Source organism: Perca flavescens, chromosome 17, assembly GCF_004354835.1.
Source record: "Perca flavescens isolate YP-PL-M2 chromosome 17, PFLA_1.0, whole genome shotgun sequence".
In the NCBI taxonomy this organism is placed as follows: domain Eukaryota; kingdom Metazoa; phylum Chordata; class Actinopteri; order Perciformes; family Percidae; genus Perca; species Perca flavescens.
The window spans coordinates 32,324,613-32,339,612 of record NC_041347.1 but is presented as its reverse complement, the minus strand read 5'-3'; the positions used below and the strand labels follow the sequence as shown (position 1 = coordinate 32,339,612).

At 41.4% G+C, this 15,000-nt stretch overlaps 1 protein-coding gene across 1 annotated transcript in view; it reads left to right on the top strand.

The window, feature by feature from the left end:
* slc30a6 (solute carrier family 30 member 6) overlaps window positions 1-15,000 on the top strand; it is a 115,508-nt gene that overhangs the window by 63,267 nt on the left and 37,241 nt on the right. The window contains exons 8-9 of the mRNA XM_028603276.1: window positions 7,163-7,198; window positions 13,892-13,986. Coding sequence (XP_028459077.1) covers window positions 7,163-7,198; window positions 13,892-13,986 — 131 coding nt within the window. The remainder of the gene's footprint in view (window positions 1-7,162; window positions 7,199-13,891; window positions 13,987-15,000) is intronic.

Sequence of the window (15,000 nt, the reverse complement as noted above, 5' to 3'; positions counted from 1 at the left end):
AAAAGTGTGAAATAACTGAAAACATGTCTTATATTTTAGATTCTTCAAAGTAGCCACCCTTTGCTTTTTTTATTAATAAGGGAAATAATTCCACTAATGAACCCTGACAAAGCACACCTGTGAAGGTAAAACCATTTCAGGTGACTACCTCATGAAGCTCATTGAGAGAACACCAAGGGTTTGCAGAGTTATCAAAAAAAGCAAAGGGTGGCTACTTTGAGGAATCTAAAATATAAGACATGTTTTCAGTTATTTCACACTTTTTTGTTAAGTACATAATTCCATATGTGTTCATTCATAGTTTTGATGCCTTCAGTAAGAATTTACAATGTAAATAGTCATGAAAATAAAGAAACACATTGAATGAGAAGGTGTCTCCAAACTTTTGGCCTGTACTGTACTTGTTAGGGTTCAAGCCTCGAAGGGGTAGAACCTTGTTGATTTTGGTCCGGTTCATTATTATTATTATTTGTCGTCTTATGACTAAAACACCCATCACGGTGGACCTTTTTTATGGTCCAAGATTCTTTTTTCGTAGAGCACATAGAGCTGCGTATTCAAAATTCAAGTCAGTCGGACTTACGCCATAAGAGTGATTCAGAAATCACTCTTTTTAAATCTTGATTATAGCGCCACCATCTGGCAAAAACTGGGCACGTATTTGTTGGGAGCTGACTGCGCATCATTTTCCAGTCATCGGGCCAAGTTTCGTGTTTCCAGCTCATTCCAGCTCACGGCAGTTTGAGACGCAGTGGAAGATGACTAATAATAATAATAATAGTAACAACAGCAAAAACAATAGCCCGGAGGGGTTTGAAGCCTTATAAAAGGGGTGGTCTCCCTCTTAAATCACAGGAAGGTTGTTGCTCGCAGTTTTGAACCCATTTAAATTAACATGAGACACACTTTTAAAGTCTAAAGACGGTTGATTTTAACCTGCTAAAACCTGTCTGTCTGTCTGTCTGTCTGTCTGTGGGGGGGTGATAACTACTGAATTTTTGTTGTTGTTGTTTTTAGAGCTGTGGGAATGTCACTGCATGGCTGTGTCTACCATAACTGACACATACACACACACACACACTCTCACACCTCCAGTCGCCCTGGGGTTGTCTTGCGGTCATTTCTCAGGGAAGGGAGGGGTACATTTCCAGAAATATATACACACACACACACACACAGACACAGACACAGACACACAGACACAGACACAGACACACACACACACACAAACACACAAATGCAGGTCAAGCAGTTGACATGATAGCTGCCTGATAGCAACAGTACCGATGCTTCAGACTTGAACTTGAAGACACTTTCAAACATGGCGGAGGATTGAAACCCAACTGTCCTCTTTCCTCTGGTCTGTGCAGGCTAAAGAGACTCCAGTCCAGACACCAATTCACCTCATGCATCATTTCTTATTGATTATTTATTATATCGATTTCATGAAAGGGTCATTTAGTTCATCTTAACCTTTGTTAGCTGATGATATATGGTACATCTGGGGCTCCGTTGTTGCTGATCTTCTTTTTTTTTTTGGTTGAAATTGTTAATTACATTTTTTATACTTAGAAAGGATAACTTTTAACCCACTAGTTGATTTGCAGTGTTTCCCACACGCTGTTGGATGCTGTCCTCCTCTCCTACTTTAATGCCTAACAAATAGGGCTGGGCGATATATCGATATTATATCGATATCGTGATATGAGACTAGATATCGTCTTAGATTTTGGATATCGTAATATCGTGATATGACATAAGTGTCTTTTCCTGGTTTTAAAGGCTGCATTACAGTAATGTGATGTCATTTTCTAAACTTACCAGACTGTTGTAACTGCTCTATTATTTGCCTCTACCCACTTAGTCATTATGTCCACGTTACTGATGATTATTTATCAAAATTCTAAGTGTGAAGATATTTTGTTAGAGCACCAATTGTCAACCCTAGAATATCGGCGCAATATCGATATCGAGGTATTTTGGGAAAAAAAATATAAAAATATCGGGATATATATCGTATATCAATATTCAGCCAAAATATATCGGGATATGACTTTTGGTCCATATCGCCCAGCCCTACTAACAAATCTATCTCTCTCTCTCTCTCTCTCCCTGACCCTGTCTTTCACTAGTTGAAGCCTGAAAACATTGTAAACAAATTAATAATATAACTAATTCCACTGGTGGGACTGTTGAGCTCTGTTTACTGATACCTCCGGTTCAGGCTGGTCCTCATCCTCAACACGGGCCTTTTTCTTCACCCACAGGGTGCTCGCAGAAAATACTTTTAAATACTAAACAAATCCAAGGCACTCTTCTTTAGAAACAAAGGTAAAATGCCTTCAATGCGTCTGGGACATTCTCAATAGAATAAAAACATCACTTCAACGCGTTTCGGCGACTCTTCCTGAAGAAGAGAAGGTGCCAGATGTATTTAAAGTAGAGCTGGGACTTTAACGCGTTAATTAAGATTAATTAATTACACAAAAATTAACACGTTAAACATTTTTTACGCAGTTTAATCACGCTTATTTTCCCACCGCGGGACCTTTCTCACTGGATGAGTTTCGGTGGACCGATTATACTGGAGCACCAACTAGCGTTCATGACTTCAGACAACAACAAACCACAGAGAACATGAACGAAGAAGCTGACGAGACCACTTTGGTTGGCCCCATGGATGGGAAATTTTGTTATAAAAAACGAACGGATGGAGGCGTCGATTAGAGCATGGTTGTGTGCAAGCTATGCAACAAGGAATTCGCATATCACCGCAGCACATCGAGCCTCAAGTATCACCTCAACGCAAAACATTTAGCAGCTAGCGTGGACATTAGCCCGACTCTGAGTACAAGGACCCACACCCAACCCACACTCCACCAGATGACTGGTTTAAGGACCTGCTCACGATGCCCCCTGTTGGCTTTTTGACCCTGTTTGTGTATATGTGTTTGTCTGTTTGTCTGATTGTGGTCTGTTGTGCTCCTATTGTACATTTTTGCCTTAATAGTACCTTTTATCAAATGTATTTTAAATGTTATATTGTTATGTAAATGTGTAATTTCACATTCTTTTAGGGTGACTTTTTTACCATCGGTCTAGAGACTGCAGATGAAAAATAGCCTTCTGGCTAACTCTAGCATATTGACAGAAATGTTTATTAATATGCACTCTCTGTCTCTGTAATAAAATAAAAAAAAAAAAAAAAACTTAAGTCCACATCTGAAAAAATAACCAACGGCCTGGCTCACAGGTCTACCTACCTATAGGCTACCTGAATTTCTGAAATGTACTATATTTCAAAATATGCTATTGCTACACTGGTCTGCTGGACTTGGTTGAACAAAAATAAACAATATTTTGTTGCTTAAGTTTATGTATTCAGTCATTCAATGGTATACTAAAAATCCATGTGAAAAAAAATTACTTCTCACTGTTCTCAGGTCAAATATTTATGCGATTAAAATGCGATTAATTTCGATCAATTAATTACAAAGCCTCTAATTGATTAGATTAATTTTTTTATCGAGTCCCGGCCCTAATTTAATGGCATTTTACCTTTTTTCTAAAGATATGTGCTTTGGGTTTTTACCTCGATGCCTCATGCTAAGTCTGCATGAGTGCAGATCATTGCTACGTTTCCACGTGGCCGGCTATTTTCATAAACGGACATTTCAACCTCTCCGCTTTCAAAAATAACATCGTGCACAGCTGTCAATTTTCAGAAAAGCGTTCGTTTACACGTACCTGTGTGTGTGTGTGTGTGTGTGTGTGTGTGTGTGTGTGTGTGTATATATATATATATATATATATATATATATATATATATATATATATATATATATATATATATATTAGGGCTGCAACTAATGATTATTTTAATAATCAATTAATCTGTCGATTATTTTTTCGATGAATCGGATAAAAAAAAGCATTAATTTACATCAACTCAATACATGCATACTTATTGTTTTAGTTAATAGTTGTGTAAAGGTAAGTAACCCAAATAGCAGATGCAGACAAGACAGACAGACAGACACTTATTCATTAAATTATTACCATCATTGTAGTGTGCAAGTTAAGTTCATTTATACACCACACACTATTATATTTGTCAACAATAACTGATATGGGACAAAGCACATAATATATACATAACAGATTGAAAAATGAATGGGCCAAAAAAGGCGAGCGAATAAAACCATGTCTTTAGTCTTGCAAAGTATACCACCCCTGCTTTATTACTGTTATTACCGAGCTAACGCTAGCTTGTCATGCTAGTCAGCTGGATAACGAGTAAACAGCAGCACCAGAAGAGCTACTGGAGGGACGGTACGTTCCTCCCTTCAGAACAGAAGTAGTGTAGTGACTTTACCCTGCTGTTGAACTCCCTTCCTCCTCATCAAGGACTCCAACATGTTTACGTTTTAGGTGCTGACTCATCACCGTGGTGCGCCCGTGCCATGCCATCTTGCAATTAACACGTTTTTGATTTATTTAGTGTGAAATGCTCCCACACCTCGGATGACTTGGGTCGTACTGATTTCTCTGCCTCCGCCGAGTGTTTCAGAACAACGTTACGGGTCTCTCCGGTCTCTCTCCGTATTTCCTCTATCCCCGCTCTGCGCTGCTCCTCTCTGCGCTCAACTAAATCTTTTTTTTTATCTCCGCGACTAGGTGGCCTAATAGTTGCGCAACACAACGAATCGATAATTAAATTCGTTGCCAACTTTTTTAGTAATTGAATTTTCGATTTTATCGATTCGTTGTTGCAGCCCTAGAGCACGCCAGACCTGTAGTTGGTGGTGTAACGAGAAGCTCAATCCCACGTTAGCCAATCAGAATCCTGAAAATAGCAACAACAGCAACCAATCACGTCCTCTTTCTCTCTCTCGGCTGCCTAAACCTCCGTTTGTCTCAGTTTACGTGCAAACAAAGATTTCCAAAATCTCCACTCTGGCCGGAGCTTTTAGAAAGACTCGTTTTCAGAGGAGAATTCTCCTTTTGCGTGTAAATGAAGGACACAAACGAAGGGAAATGTCTCCACATGGGAAAAATAACCACGTACCTGTAAACAGGGTCACATACTGTATGTTTTCCCTCGGGTTTTGAAAGACTGCGGGTATTTTGGCGAGGGGTTTAGACGTCACTCCTCATGAAAACGTTGCGTTTTGTGTCTCTTTTTGGTCATTTTGTATGTTTTGGGTCTCTTTGGTCATTTGGTGTCTCTTTGTAGTCGGTTTGTGTCCCTTTCTTGTGGTTTTTGCGTCTCTTTTTCACATAATTTTGGACCGTTATCACCATGTCTATGTCGTGTGTAAAGCAGGGATGCACCGAATCCAGGATTCGGCTGAATATTTGGGCTTTTTGACGGGATTCGGTTTCTGCCGAACCTTAGAAATTGTTTCTCACCAAACCGAACCCTAGGCTTGCACTCGGCGCGCTACGCTGGTCTCCGTAGTGATGCCGCGGTTGATTACGGGAAGGTGTTTATGTAGGTGGAGCGTTCAATGCAGTAGGCTGTGAGAAAGTGGACATGGATCTGGTTCAATGCAGTAGGCTGTGAGAAAGTGGACATGGATCTGGTTCAATGCAGTCGGCTGTGAGAAAGTGGACATGGATCTGGTTCAATGCAGTAGGCTGTGAGAAAGTGGACATGGATCTGTTGAGCAGTAGGCTGTGAGGAAGTGGACATGGATCTGGTGAGCAGTAGGCTGTGAGAAAGTGGATATGGATCTTGTTCAATGCAGTAGGCTGTGAGAAAGTGGACATGGATCTGGTTCAATGCAGTAGGCTGTGAGAAAGTGGACATGGAACTGGTTCAATGCAGTAGGCTGTGAGAAAGTGGACATGGATCTGGTTCAGTGCAGTAGGCTGTGAGAAAGTGGACATGGATCTGGTTCAATGCAGTAGGCTGTGAGAAAGTGGACATGGATCTGGTTCAATGCAGTAGGCTGTGAGAAAGTGGACATGGATCTGGTTCAATGCAGTAGGCTGTGAGGAAGTGGACATGGATCTGGTGAGCAGTAGGCTGTAAGAAAGTGGACATGGATCTGGTGAGCAGAAAAAGTTTGGCAGAACTTTCAGTCAAAAGAAGGCCATTCAAGTCCAGCTACATGTTCAATCTGTTCAATGCTGATTCGTCTGGTGGTGGCGAGGACCCTAAACTATACACAACATGGCCGCTGTTACAACATTTGGTACAAAAACATCTGAAAGAATACGAGTTGTGCATGAAGGAATCTCCAGACAGCAGCCAGAATGCTGAAACTTCAGGTACGGCAAAGGAAGGACAGTCCCTGTTAAAAACTAACAACCAGACGACCATTACCAACTTTGCTAGCCCTACACCTAACAAACAGTCATAATAGTTTTTCCCCACTTGTCTTCCTGGCATAATGTTGCCTATTCTTTTTTACACAGATAAAATGAAAAATACTCTGCTGTGGATGTTGTTTACTTCATTAATGTGTTTACTGTGTTAATGGATTGAGGATGGGAGGAGGATTCGGTTTCGTATTTGGCAGAATCTTAACCAGTGGATTCGGTATTTGGCCGAACCCTCAAAAATCTGGATGTGTAAAACGCTGGAAAAGCTAGAGAAGTCCAAACACAGTCATTAGATTTGATCTTAGAGCTAATGTTAGATCCTGGATCAGATCTTAGCACTGATGAAAATGTGATGCATATACTGTATGAATAAATTAATGTTAGAAATAATATATCCTTCCTGCTCGCTTTCCGTCAGGCTTTTCAGACTTTCATTGACGGCTCCGAACAATAAGATGGCATTAAATCACTTTCTATGTGGTTTTAAAAGGTCTTCAAATAGTCTTTTAGTTCACTTGGATAACCCTGAAGACGAGTATCGCACGTGCACGCACGCACACACATGCCATTTTTCTTTTTACATGCATGTGTATGTGTGGTGTTGGCAGTACGTGTGTTTCCTGTTTTCTCTCTGTTTGTTCGCTCCTTGTCTCCTTTGATTTATTTCAATTGTCTCAGTCACTCTCTCTCATACTCTCACACACACACACACACACACACACACACACACACACACACACACACACACACACACACACACACACACACACTCAGAGTCAGCGTAGTCCCACCTGGCCAGTGTTGTTGACCATGTTTGTTTGTGTTTTGTCAGTGTGGAGCGCTTCATGGAGCAGCCTGAGGTCCATACGTAAGTATTTCTCCTCCTCACAAACGCACAAATTCCCTGATCACATTCATTCTTAAATAAACACACACAACATGGTGTACTCCCGTGTTACCCTCTGTGTGTCACACACACACACACACACACACACACACACACACACACACACACGCAGTGCCAGCTGTTGTAGGAACAGAACATCCCAAATATTTGGGTCAGAATTACACAGTTGGAGTCAGACTGACTGACAGCGACATGCTTGTTGTTAATTTCTCACACTGTGTGTGTGTGTTTGTGTGTGTGTGTGTGTGTGTGTGTGTGTGTGTGTCCGTCCCCACACAAGCAGAGTTAATTAAACACAGGCAGACTGTTGTTGAACACTCGCCTAAGGGTGACATCATCTCTGTCTGAGAACCAACGGCAAACGTTTGTGCACAGCTTATACAGTTAAGAAAAAGAAAAAGGGGAAACCAAAGGTTTTCATCGTAAGCCAGAGAGTTTGAAGAGTATTTTTTTACTCTAACTTTAATAATATTTAGTGCCTCCGCATCATACAGAGCCATACGTAATCTGTAGACACAGATCTCTGCCGAACACCTTGCCATACAACTCAGAATGTCAACACATCTCCACCTAAGGCAGAAAAGCAGTCCACTTAACTCGCTACATTTGGTTTTTAAGAGGATTTTTGAGCCCTTATTGGTGTCCGTGCACACAGTTGTTATTATCTCCAGTAGAAAGAACTAATCTCAGTTTAAACTAACACACCCAAACCAAAATATCTCCTCTACATCCTGGTATACTGGGCATAAACAGGAGGCAGCGTGGAGACTCCGACACAGAGGGGGAAACGCCAGAGCAGGGGGAATGAGAGGGGGAAACGCCAGAGCAGGAGGAAATGAGAGGGGGAAACTCCAGAGCAGGGGGAATGAGAGGGGGAGGAAACACCAGAGCAGGGGGATGAGAGGGGGAGGAAAGTGCCAGAGCAGGGGGAATGAGAGGGGGAGGAAACTCCACAGCAGGGGGAATGAGAGGGGGAGGAAACACCAGAGCAGGGGGAATGAGAGGGGAGGAAGCTCCACAGCAGGGGGAATGAGATAATATAGGACTGTGTATGGCATTGTGTTATTATACAGTGAATAAATGACATTTAGCATAAATAAATTAGCAGTTAAGAGCAGTTAGAGTGCCCGGGTATGTATGTGAGTAGATCATTAATTAATTGCACAGTGAATGAGTGAGTGGCTACCACTCCTTCCCTTCCTTCCTGTTCTGTTCTCTTTACCCTATTTCCTCCTTCCTCCCCGAGTTGTAGAGTATGATGGCATGAGGAATGAAGGAGTTCTTGAGTCTGTTGGTCCTACCTACACTTGAACAGGCTCCTCTGGTTGCTGATGACGGTGTGCAGGGGGTGGCTGGCATTCAAGTTCCACTTTATTTATCCTTAGAAAAGGAAATTAGATTTGCAGCAGGATATCTAAAAACACACACATACACATGCATGTGTAAGCAATATTATAAACACAACACAGGACACACATCAACACCTTCAATAGAGACACCTTCCCCAAAACCAGTGACAAGATCCAATTGGACAGTACACAGGTCAATATATCATAATGAACAGTAAAGGAAATAAATTAATAAATAAGAACATTTCTATATAAAAAAAATCAAAGATGTCACTCAAGTGAATTCAGGTTCCTAATAGCCACAGGAATAAAATAATCCCTGGCACGTTTAGTTCTTAACATAGGCAGCTAGAGCTGGGCTATTTGTTTCCCTAAAAAATACTACTTTTTATAAAAAACTCGATTTACGATTCGATTTCCCCCCCTTCCATTTAAAACAAAATATCTGCGAACTGTAAATATATTTTAAAAATATATATTTATTGTATTTAATTAAAGTGCATCAACATAAACAAAATTGCAAAGGCAAACCCTTTCTCTAAGTGAAAAGTCACTGTGCAGTGTGCAACAAAGATTGTTAAACATCCAAATTATTTATACTGTATTTGGATTAAAAAAAATCTAAAAAATCGATTTTTTTTGAAAATATGAATGGATTTGACCTACCAACTCGATTTTTAAATCAAATCGATTTTTTCCCCAGCCCTATAGGCAGCCTAAAACGGCAACCTGAGGGGAGCAAATTAAACTCCCCAAAGAGTGGGTGATCAGGGCAGTTTAAAATGTGGTTGGCCTTACCCCTGACCCGTCTATCATATATGTGTTGCAGCTGTGATAACTGTACCCCAACCACCTTAGACGCTACATTTACCAGCTTTGTTAGCTTACGCCTATTGGTCATTGGAAGACCACTATACCACACCACGATACAAAATGTCAAGACTGATTCAATAAAACACTGGTAGAACAAAGTCATCAGAGTCCTGCATACGCTAAATGATTTCATTGTCAGTAATGTCCAGCAGTTTGTGATATCGGGTGATGACTCAGCAATGTTGTTGGGAGACCTCAAAGATGACTACCAGTCTGATGATTATAAATCAAATGCAGCTTTATTTACACAGTGAACAAACTTTCATGACACTGGGACAACGATGAGCATACAAAACATGTCTGCTCAAGGGTGACCAACATGTACAGTACAGGCCAAACGTTTGGACACACCTTCTCATTCAAATGCATTTCCTTTTTATTTTCATGACTATTTACATTGTAGATTCTCACTGAAGGCATCAAAACTATGAATGAACACATATGGAATTATGTACTTAACAAAAAAGTGTGAAATAACTGAAAACATGTCTTATATTTTAGATTCTTCAAAGTAGCCACCCTTTGCTTTTTTTAATAAAGGGAAATAATTCCACTAATTAACCCTGACAAAGCACACCTGTGAAGGTAAAACCATTTCAGGTGACTACCTCATGAAGCTCATTGAGAGAACACCAAGGGTTTGCAGAGTTATCAAAAAAAGCAAAGGGTGGCTACTTTGAAGAATCTTAAATATAAGACATGTTTTCAGTTATTTCACACTTTTTTGTTAATTACATAATTCCATATGTGTTCATTCATAGTTTTGATGCCTTCAGTGATAATCTACAATGTAAATAGTCATGAAAATAAAAAGGAAACGCATTGAATGAGAAGGTGTGTCCAAACTTTTGGCCTGTACTGTATTTAGCTCATTACTTTTTGCAAGTAAACTCTTATTTTCTCTTTTGTGTTCTGAATGAAAAAATAAAGTTTAAATAAGAAAAGTATTAAGGCAAAGTTCTTTTTTACTGTTAATTTATTTGACTTTTTCCATTGTTTAAGTACAATAATTGCAACATCTTTCCAGAAGTTAACGAGTAATCGTGTTTGTTAAATTATCGTGATTTCAATATTGACCGAAATAATCTTGATTATATTTTTTTCCCATAATCGAGCAGCCGTAGTGTACAGTGGTCTAATCTCTAATGTATGTGTTCCTAATGTGAAGCTGCATGTGTTTCCTTGAGATCTGGATCTTTTTTGAAAAGTCATTATCTTTGTCTTTTTAGTGAGTGTTTACTGCCAGGGCCCAGGTCTGGCAGTACTGGTCCAGCAGGTCCAGGTTCTGCTGTAGGCCCTGTTCTGTAGGGGACAACAGGACCAGGTCATCTTTCTCTGTCTCTCTCTCTGTGTCTCTCTCTCTGTGTCTCTCTGTCTCTCTCTCTCTGTCTCTCTCTCTCTCTCTCTCTCTCTGTCTCTCTCTCTCTCTCTCTCTGTGTCTCTCTCTCTGTGTTTCTCTGTCTCTCTCTCTCTGTTTCTGTCTCTCTTTGTCTCTCTCTCTCTGTCTCTCTCTCTCTCTCTCTGTGTCTCTCTCTTTCTCTCTGTCTCTCTCTCTGTGTCTCTCTCTGTTTCTCTGTCTCTCTCTCTTTGTCTCTCTCTTTCTCTCTGTCTCTCTCTCTTTGTCTCTCTGTTTCTCTGTCTCTCTCTCTTTGTCTCTCTCTTTCTCTCTGTCTCTCTCTCTTTGTCTCTCTGTTTCTCTGTCTCTCTCTCTTTGTCTCTCTCTTTCTCTCTGTCTCTCTCTCTTTGTCTCTCTTTCTCTGTCTCTCTCTCTTTGTGTCTCTCTCCCTCTCTCTCTCTTTCTCTGTCTCTCTCTCTCTCCCCCTCTCCTTCTCAGTTTGTCATTGCTCTTTTCCCTATCTCGCACAGATCACCTGTTCTCGTCTTTTACTCTGTACTTCCCTCCCTCCCTTCCTCCATTTCTCTCTCCATCATCCCTTCATACTAAAACAGATTAGCGGCGGCTTTTATAACCTAAAACACAGCGAGACTTAAACCTGTCTCCTGTGACGAGATTACCTCCCCCCTCCGTTGTTTCTCTCCCTCCCTCCTCCTCCTCCTCTACTTCTCTGAGTGGATGTGATTGGACGGCATGAGAGACAGGCGCTAACCGGAGGGACAGGTGTCTGCTGGGTGGAGAGACAGACACACATCTCTCTCTCTCTCTCTCTCTCTCTCTCTCTCTCTCTCTCTCTCTCTCTCTCTCTCTCTCTCTCTCTCTCTCTTTAATCTCTTCTTAGAGGGAGGTGGGGGTCGGAGAGGTTCATCATCCAGTTATTGTGGCTCACTGGCGGGCTGTGCTTCGCCTCCCGCTGATTGTTTGGACCAATTTTTAGGCTCTTAAATGGATTGTCCCGTGTGATTAGTGTATTAAAGAGTACTGTGTGTGTGTGTGTGTGTGTGTGTGTGTGTGTGTGTGCTTGGATTTGGGGATCTGTATTAAATGTCTGTTAGGTTTATTGAAACGTTAAGACTGACAAGATGAATAGAAATAATAACTTTATTTGTACAGCACCTTTTTTAAAAAGTGCTTTGACAGAAGAACCAGAAACACATACATTCACATGATTGTAGTGAAAACTGAAGATGGGACAGCTTTTAAGGACAGAAAAAAAATGAGAATGAACAGGTGATAGGGTAAAAAAAAAAGGCAAAGCGAAAGACGATAAAAAGACCACCCGACATGAAAGCATGTCCATAAAAATGTGTTTTAAGAAGTGATTCAGAAGCTCTCAAAAAAAAATTCAAAATATCACGTGTGTTATTAACACATCATATATTCACGTGTCAACATTGGATAGGAATTGGTAAAGGCAATCTTTGTTTTGATCAGCTCATTATTTATTAAATCATTAGTGCTTATGTATGTATCACCAGTGATATGTCTGGAATAATATATATATATATATATATACTGTATATATATATACACACACACACACACACACACAAGACCGGATTTGACTACTACAGCCCTGTGTTTCACAGCAGTAACCGGGGTATGGTCTTACCATGGACTGATGGAGGATTTGCACCGTAATATTTTTATTTGTAGTCGTGTGTGTGTGTGTGTGTGTGTGTGTTTGTGTGTGTGTGTGTGTTGCTGTGTGTCCCTGTGTGTGTAACAAGCATAGTGTGCACGCTGCTGTGCACGAGCCTAGGAGCATTTTACTAATGCTCTGTTAAAATAACAATGAAATGCTGCGTTATTGACTTTAGACCAGGTTTTTGTTGGTCAATGGTGCCATCACTTCCCGCTGCCTCAAGATAGCAATACGCCCAGAATGCACCTGAACACACCTCCCTGTAAGACCAACATGCCCAGAATGCACCTGAACACAACTCCCTGTAAGACCGGCACGCCCAGAATGCACCTGAACACAACTCCCTGTAAGCCCACATTCCCAGAATGCACCTGAACACACCTCCCTGCAAGACCAACATGCCCAGAATGCACCTGAACACACCTCCCTGTAAGACCAACATGCCCAGAATGCACCTGAACACACCTCCCTGTAAGACCAACATGCCCAGAATGCACCTGAACACACCTCCCTGTAAGACCAACATGCCCAGAATGCACCTGAACACACTTCCCTGCAAGACCAACACGCCCAGAATGCACCTGAACACAACTCCCTGTAAGACCAACACGCCCAGAATGCACCTGAACACAACTCCCTGTAAGACCAACACGCCCAGAATGCACCTGAACACACCTCCCTGTAAGACCAACATGCCCAGAATGCACCTGAACACACCTCCCTGTAAGACCAACACGCCCAGAATGCACCTGAACACACCTCCCTGTAAGACCAACATGCCCAGAATGCACCTGAACACACCTCCCTGTAAGACCAGCATGCCCAGAATGCACCTGAACACACACCTCCCTGTAAGACCAACATGCCCAGAATGCACCTGAACACACCTCCCTGTAAGACCAACATGCCCAGAATGCACCTGAACACACCTCCCTGTAAGACCTACATGCCCAGAATGCACCTGAACACACCTCCCTGTAAGACCAACACGCCCAGAATGCACCTGAACACACTTCCCTGTAAGACCAGCACGCCCAGAATGCACCTGAACACACCTCCCTGTAAGACCAACATGCCCAAAATGCACCTGAACACACTTCCCTGTAAGACCAACATGCCCAAAATGCACCTGAACACACTTCCCTGTAAGACCAGCACGCCCAGAATGCACCTGAACACACCTCCCTGTAAGACCAACATGCCCAAAATGCACCTGAACGCACCTCCAAGTTAAGACAACTGTGTCGGTCTTAAAGTAGCAAAGACACTTGCAGCGGGCTTTGCACTGCGCCAGGTGCAAGATAGGGCCCTGTATGTTTGATATTTCCCAGGTTAAGGTGTTTTATTATAACAGTGTGTGTGTGTGTGTGTGTGTGTGTTTCTCTCTGCAGTGGCCGTCTGTTGGTCGGGACCTTCGTGGCTCTGTTCTTCAACCTGTTGACTCTGCTGTCCGTCAGGAACAAGCCCTTCACCTACGTCTCAGAAGGTACGGCCCACTCCAGTCCAACCACTTCACCCCGTTGTGTGTTCGCACCGGGGACCGAACCCCGTCATTAACCGTGTTGTTAGAGGGGGGGGGGGTGTGGATTTAGTGATTTTTGTGTCTTTTGGGTTTCTCCTCTGGACGGTTGAGGTTTGGTAATCCTCTCCCCTCACTGGGGAACGGGGACAATTTGGCGTTTGTTATATTTTGGCGCGGGGATTACTGAGGAAAAATAACAAAACAGTTTTTTGTCGGTAGATAAATCACAAATGGTCGCAGTGGGATCAGAGGTAAGTCCCTTCCTAATTGCAGAAATCATTAAGTTATAAAACCAAAACACAGTCCCGTAGACTATTTTTCTTTTTATATATATATTCTTAAAAGATTATTTTTGGGGTGTTTTTTGCAGCACAGAGGGGATAACATATGTGATGTTGTGATTTGTTGACCTGGATTGAAACTAGGGGCTGTGCAATTAATCGAAATGTAATCGTGATTATGATTTGGGCTCCCAATGATCACAAAAAACAGAATAATCGAGAAAAACAATTATTTAGCTCATTACGTTTTGCAAGTAAACTGAAAAAATAAAGTTTAAATGGGAAAGGTATCAAGGCAAATTTCACAGTTGTATGTGTTTTTTTTAACAGTTGATTTATTTAACTTTTTCCCACTGTTTTTGAAGTTCAATAATTGCAACATCTTTCCAGAAGCCAACGAGTAATCGTGTTAAATTAGCGCGATTTGAGTATTGACCGAAATAATTGTGATTATTATTACTTGAAACCAAACATTTTATATGGCAGCAAATCTACCAAAACAGGAGTACAGGCCAAAAGTTTGGACACACCTTCTCATTCAATGTGTTTCCTTTTTATTTTCATGACTATTTACATTGTAGATTCTCACTGAAGGCATCAAAACTATGAATGAACACATTCATAAAGGCCTAAAGCCTTTATAAAATACCTTTTTAGTAAATAGAATACTACGCCACTAAAATATTAAGTGTTGACA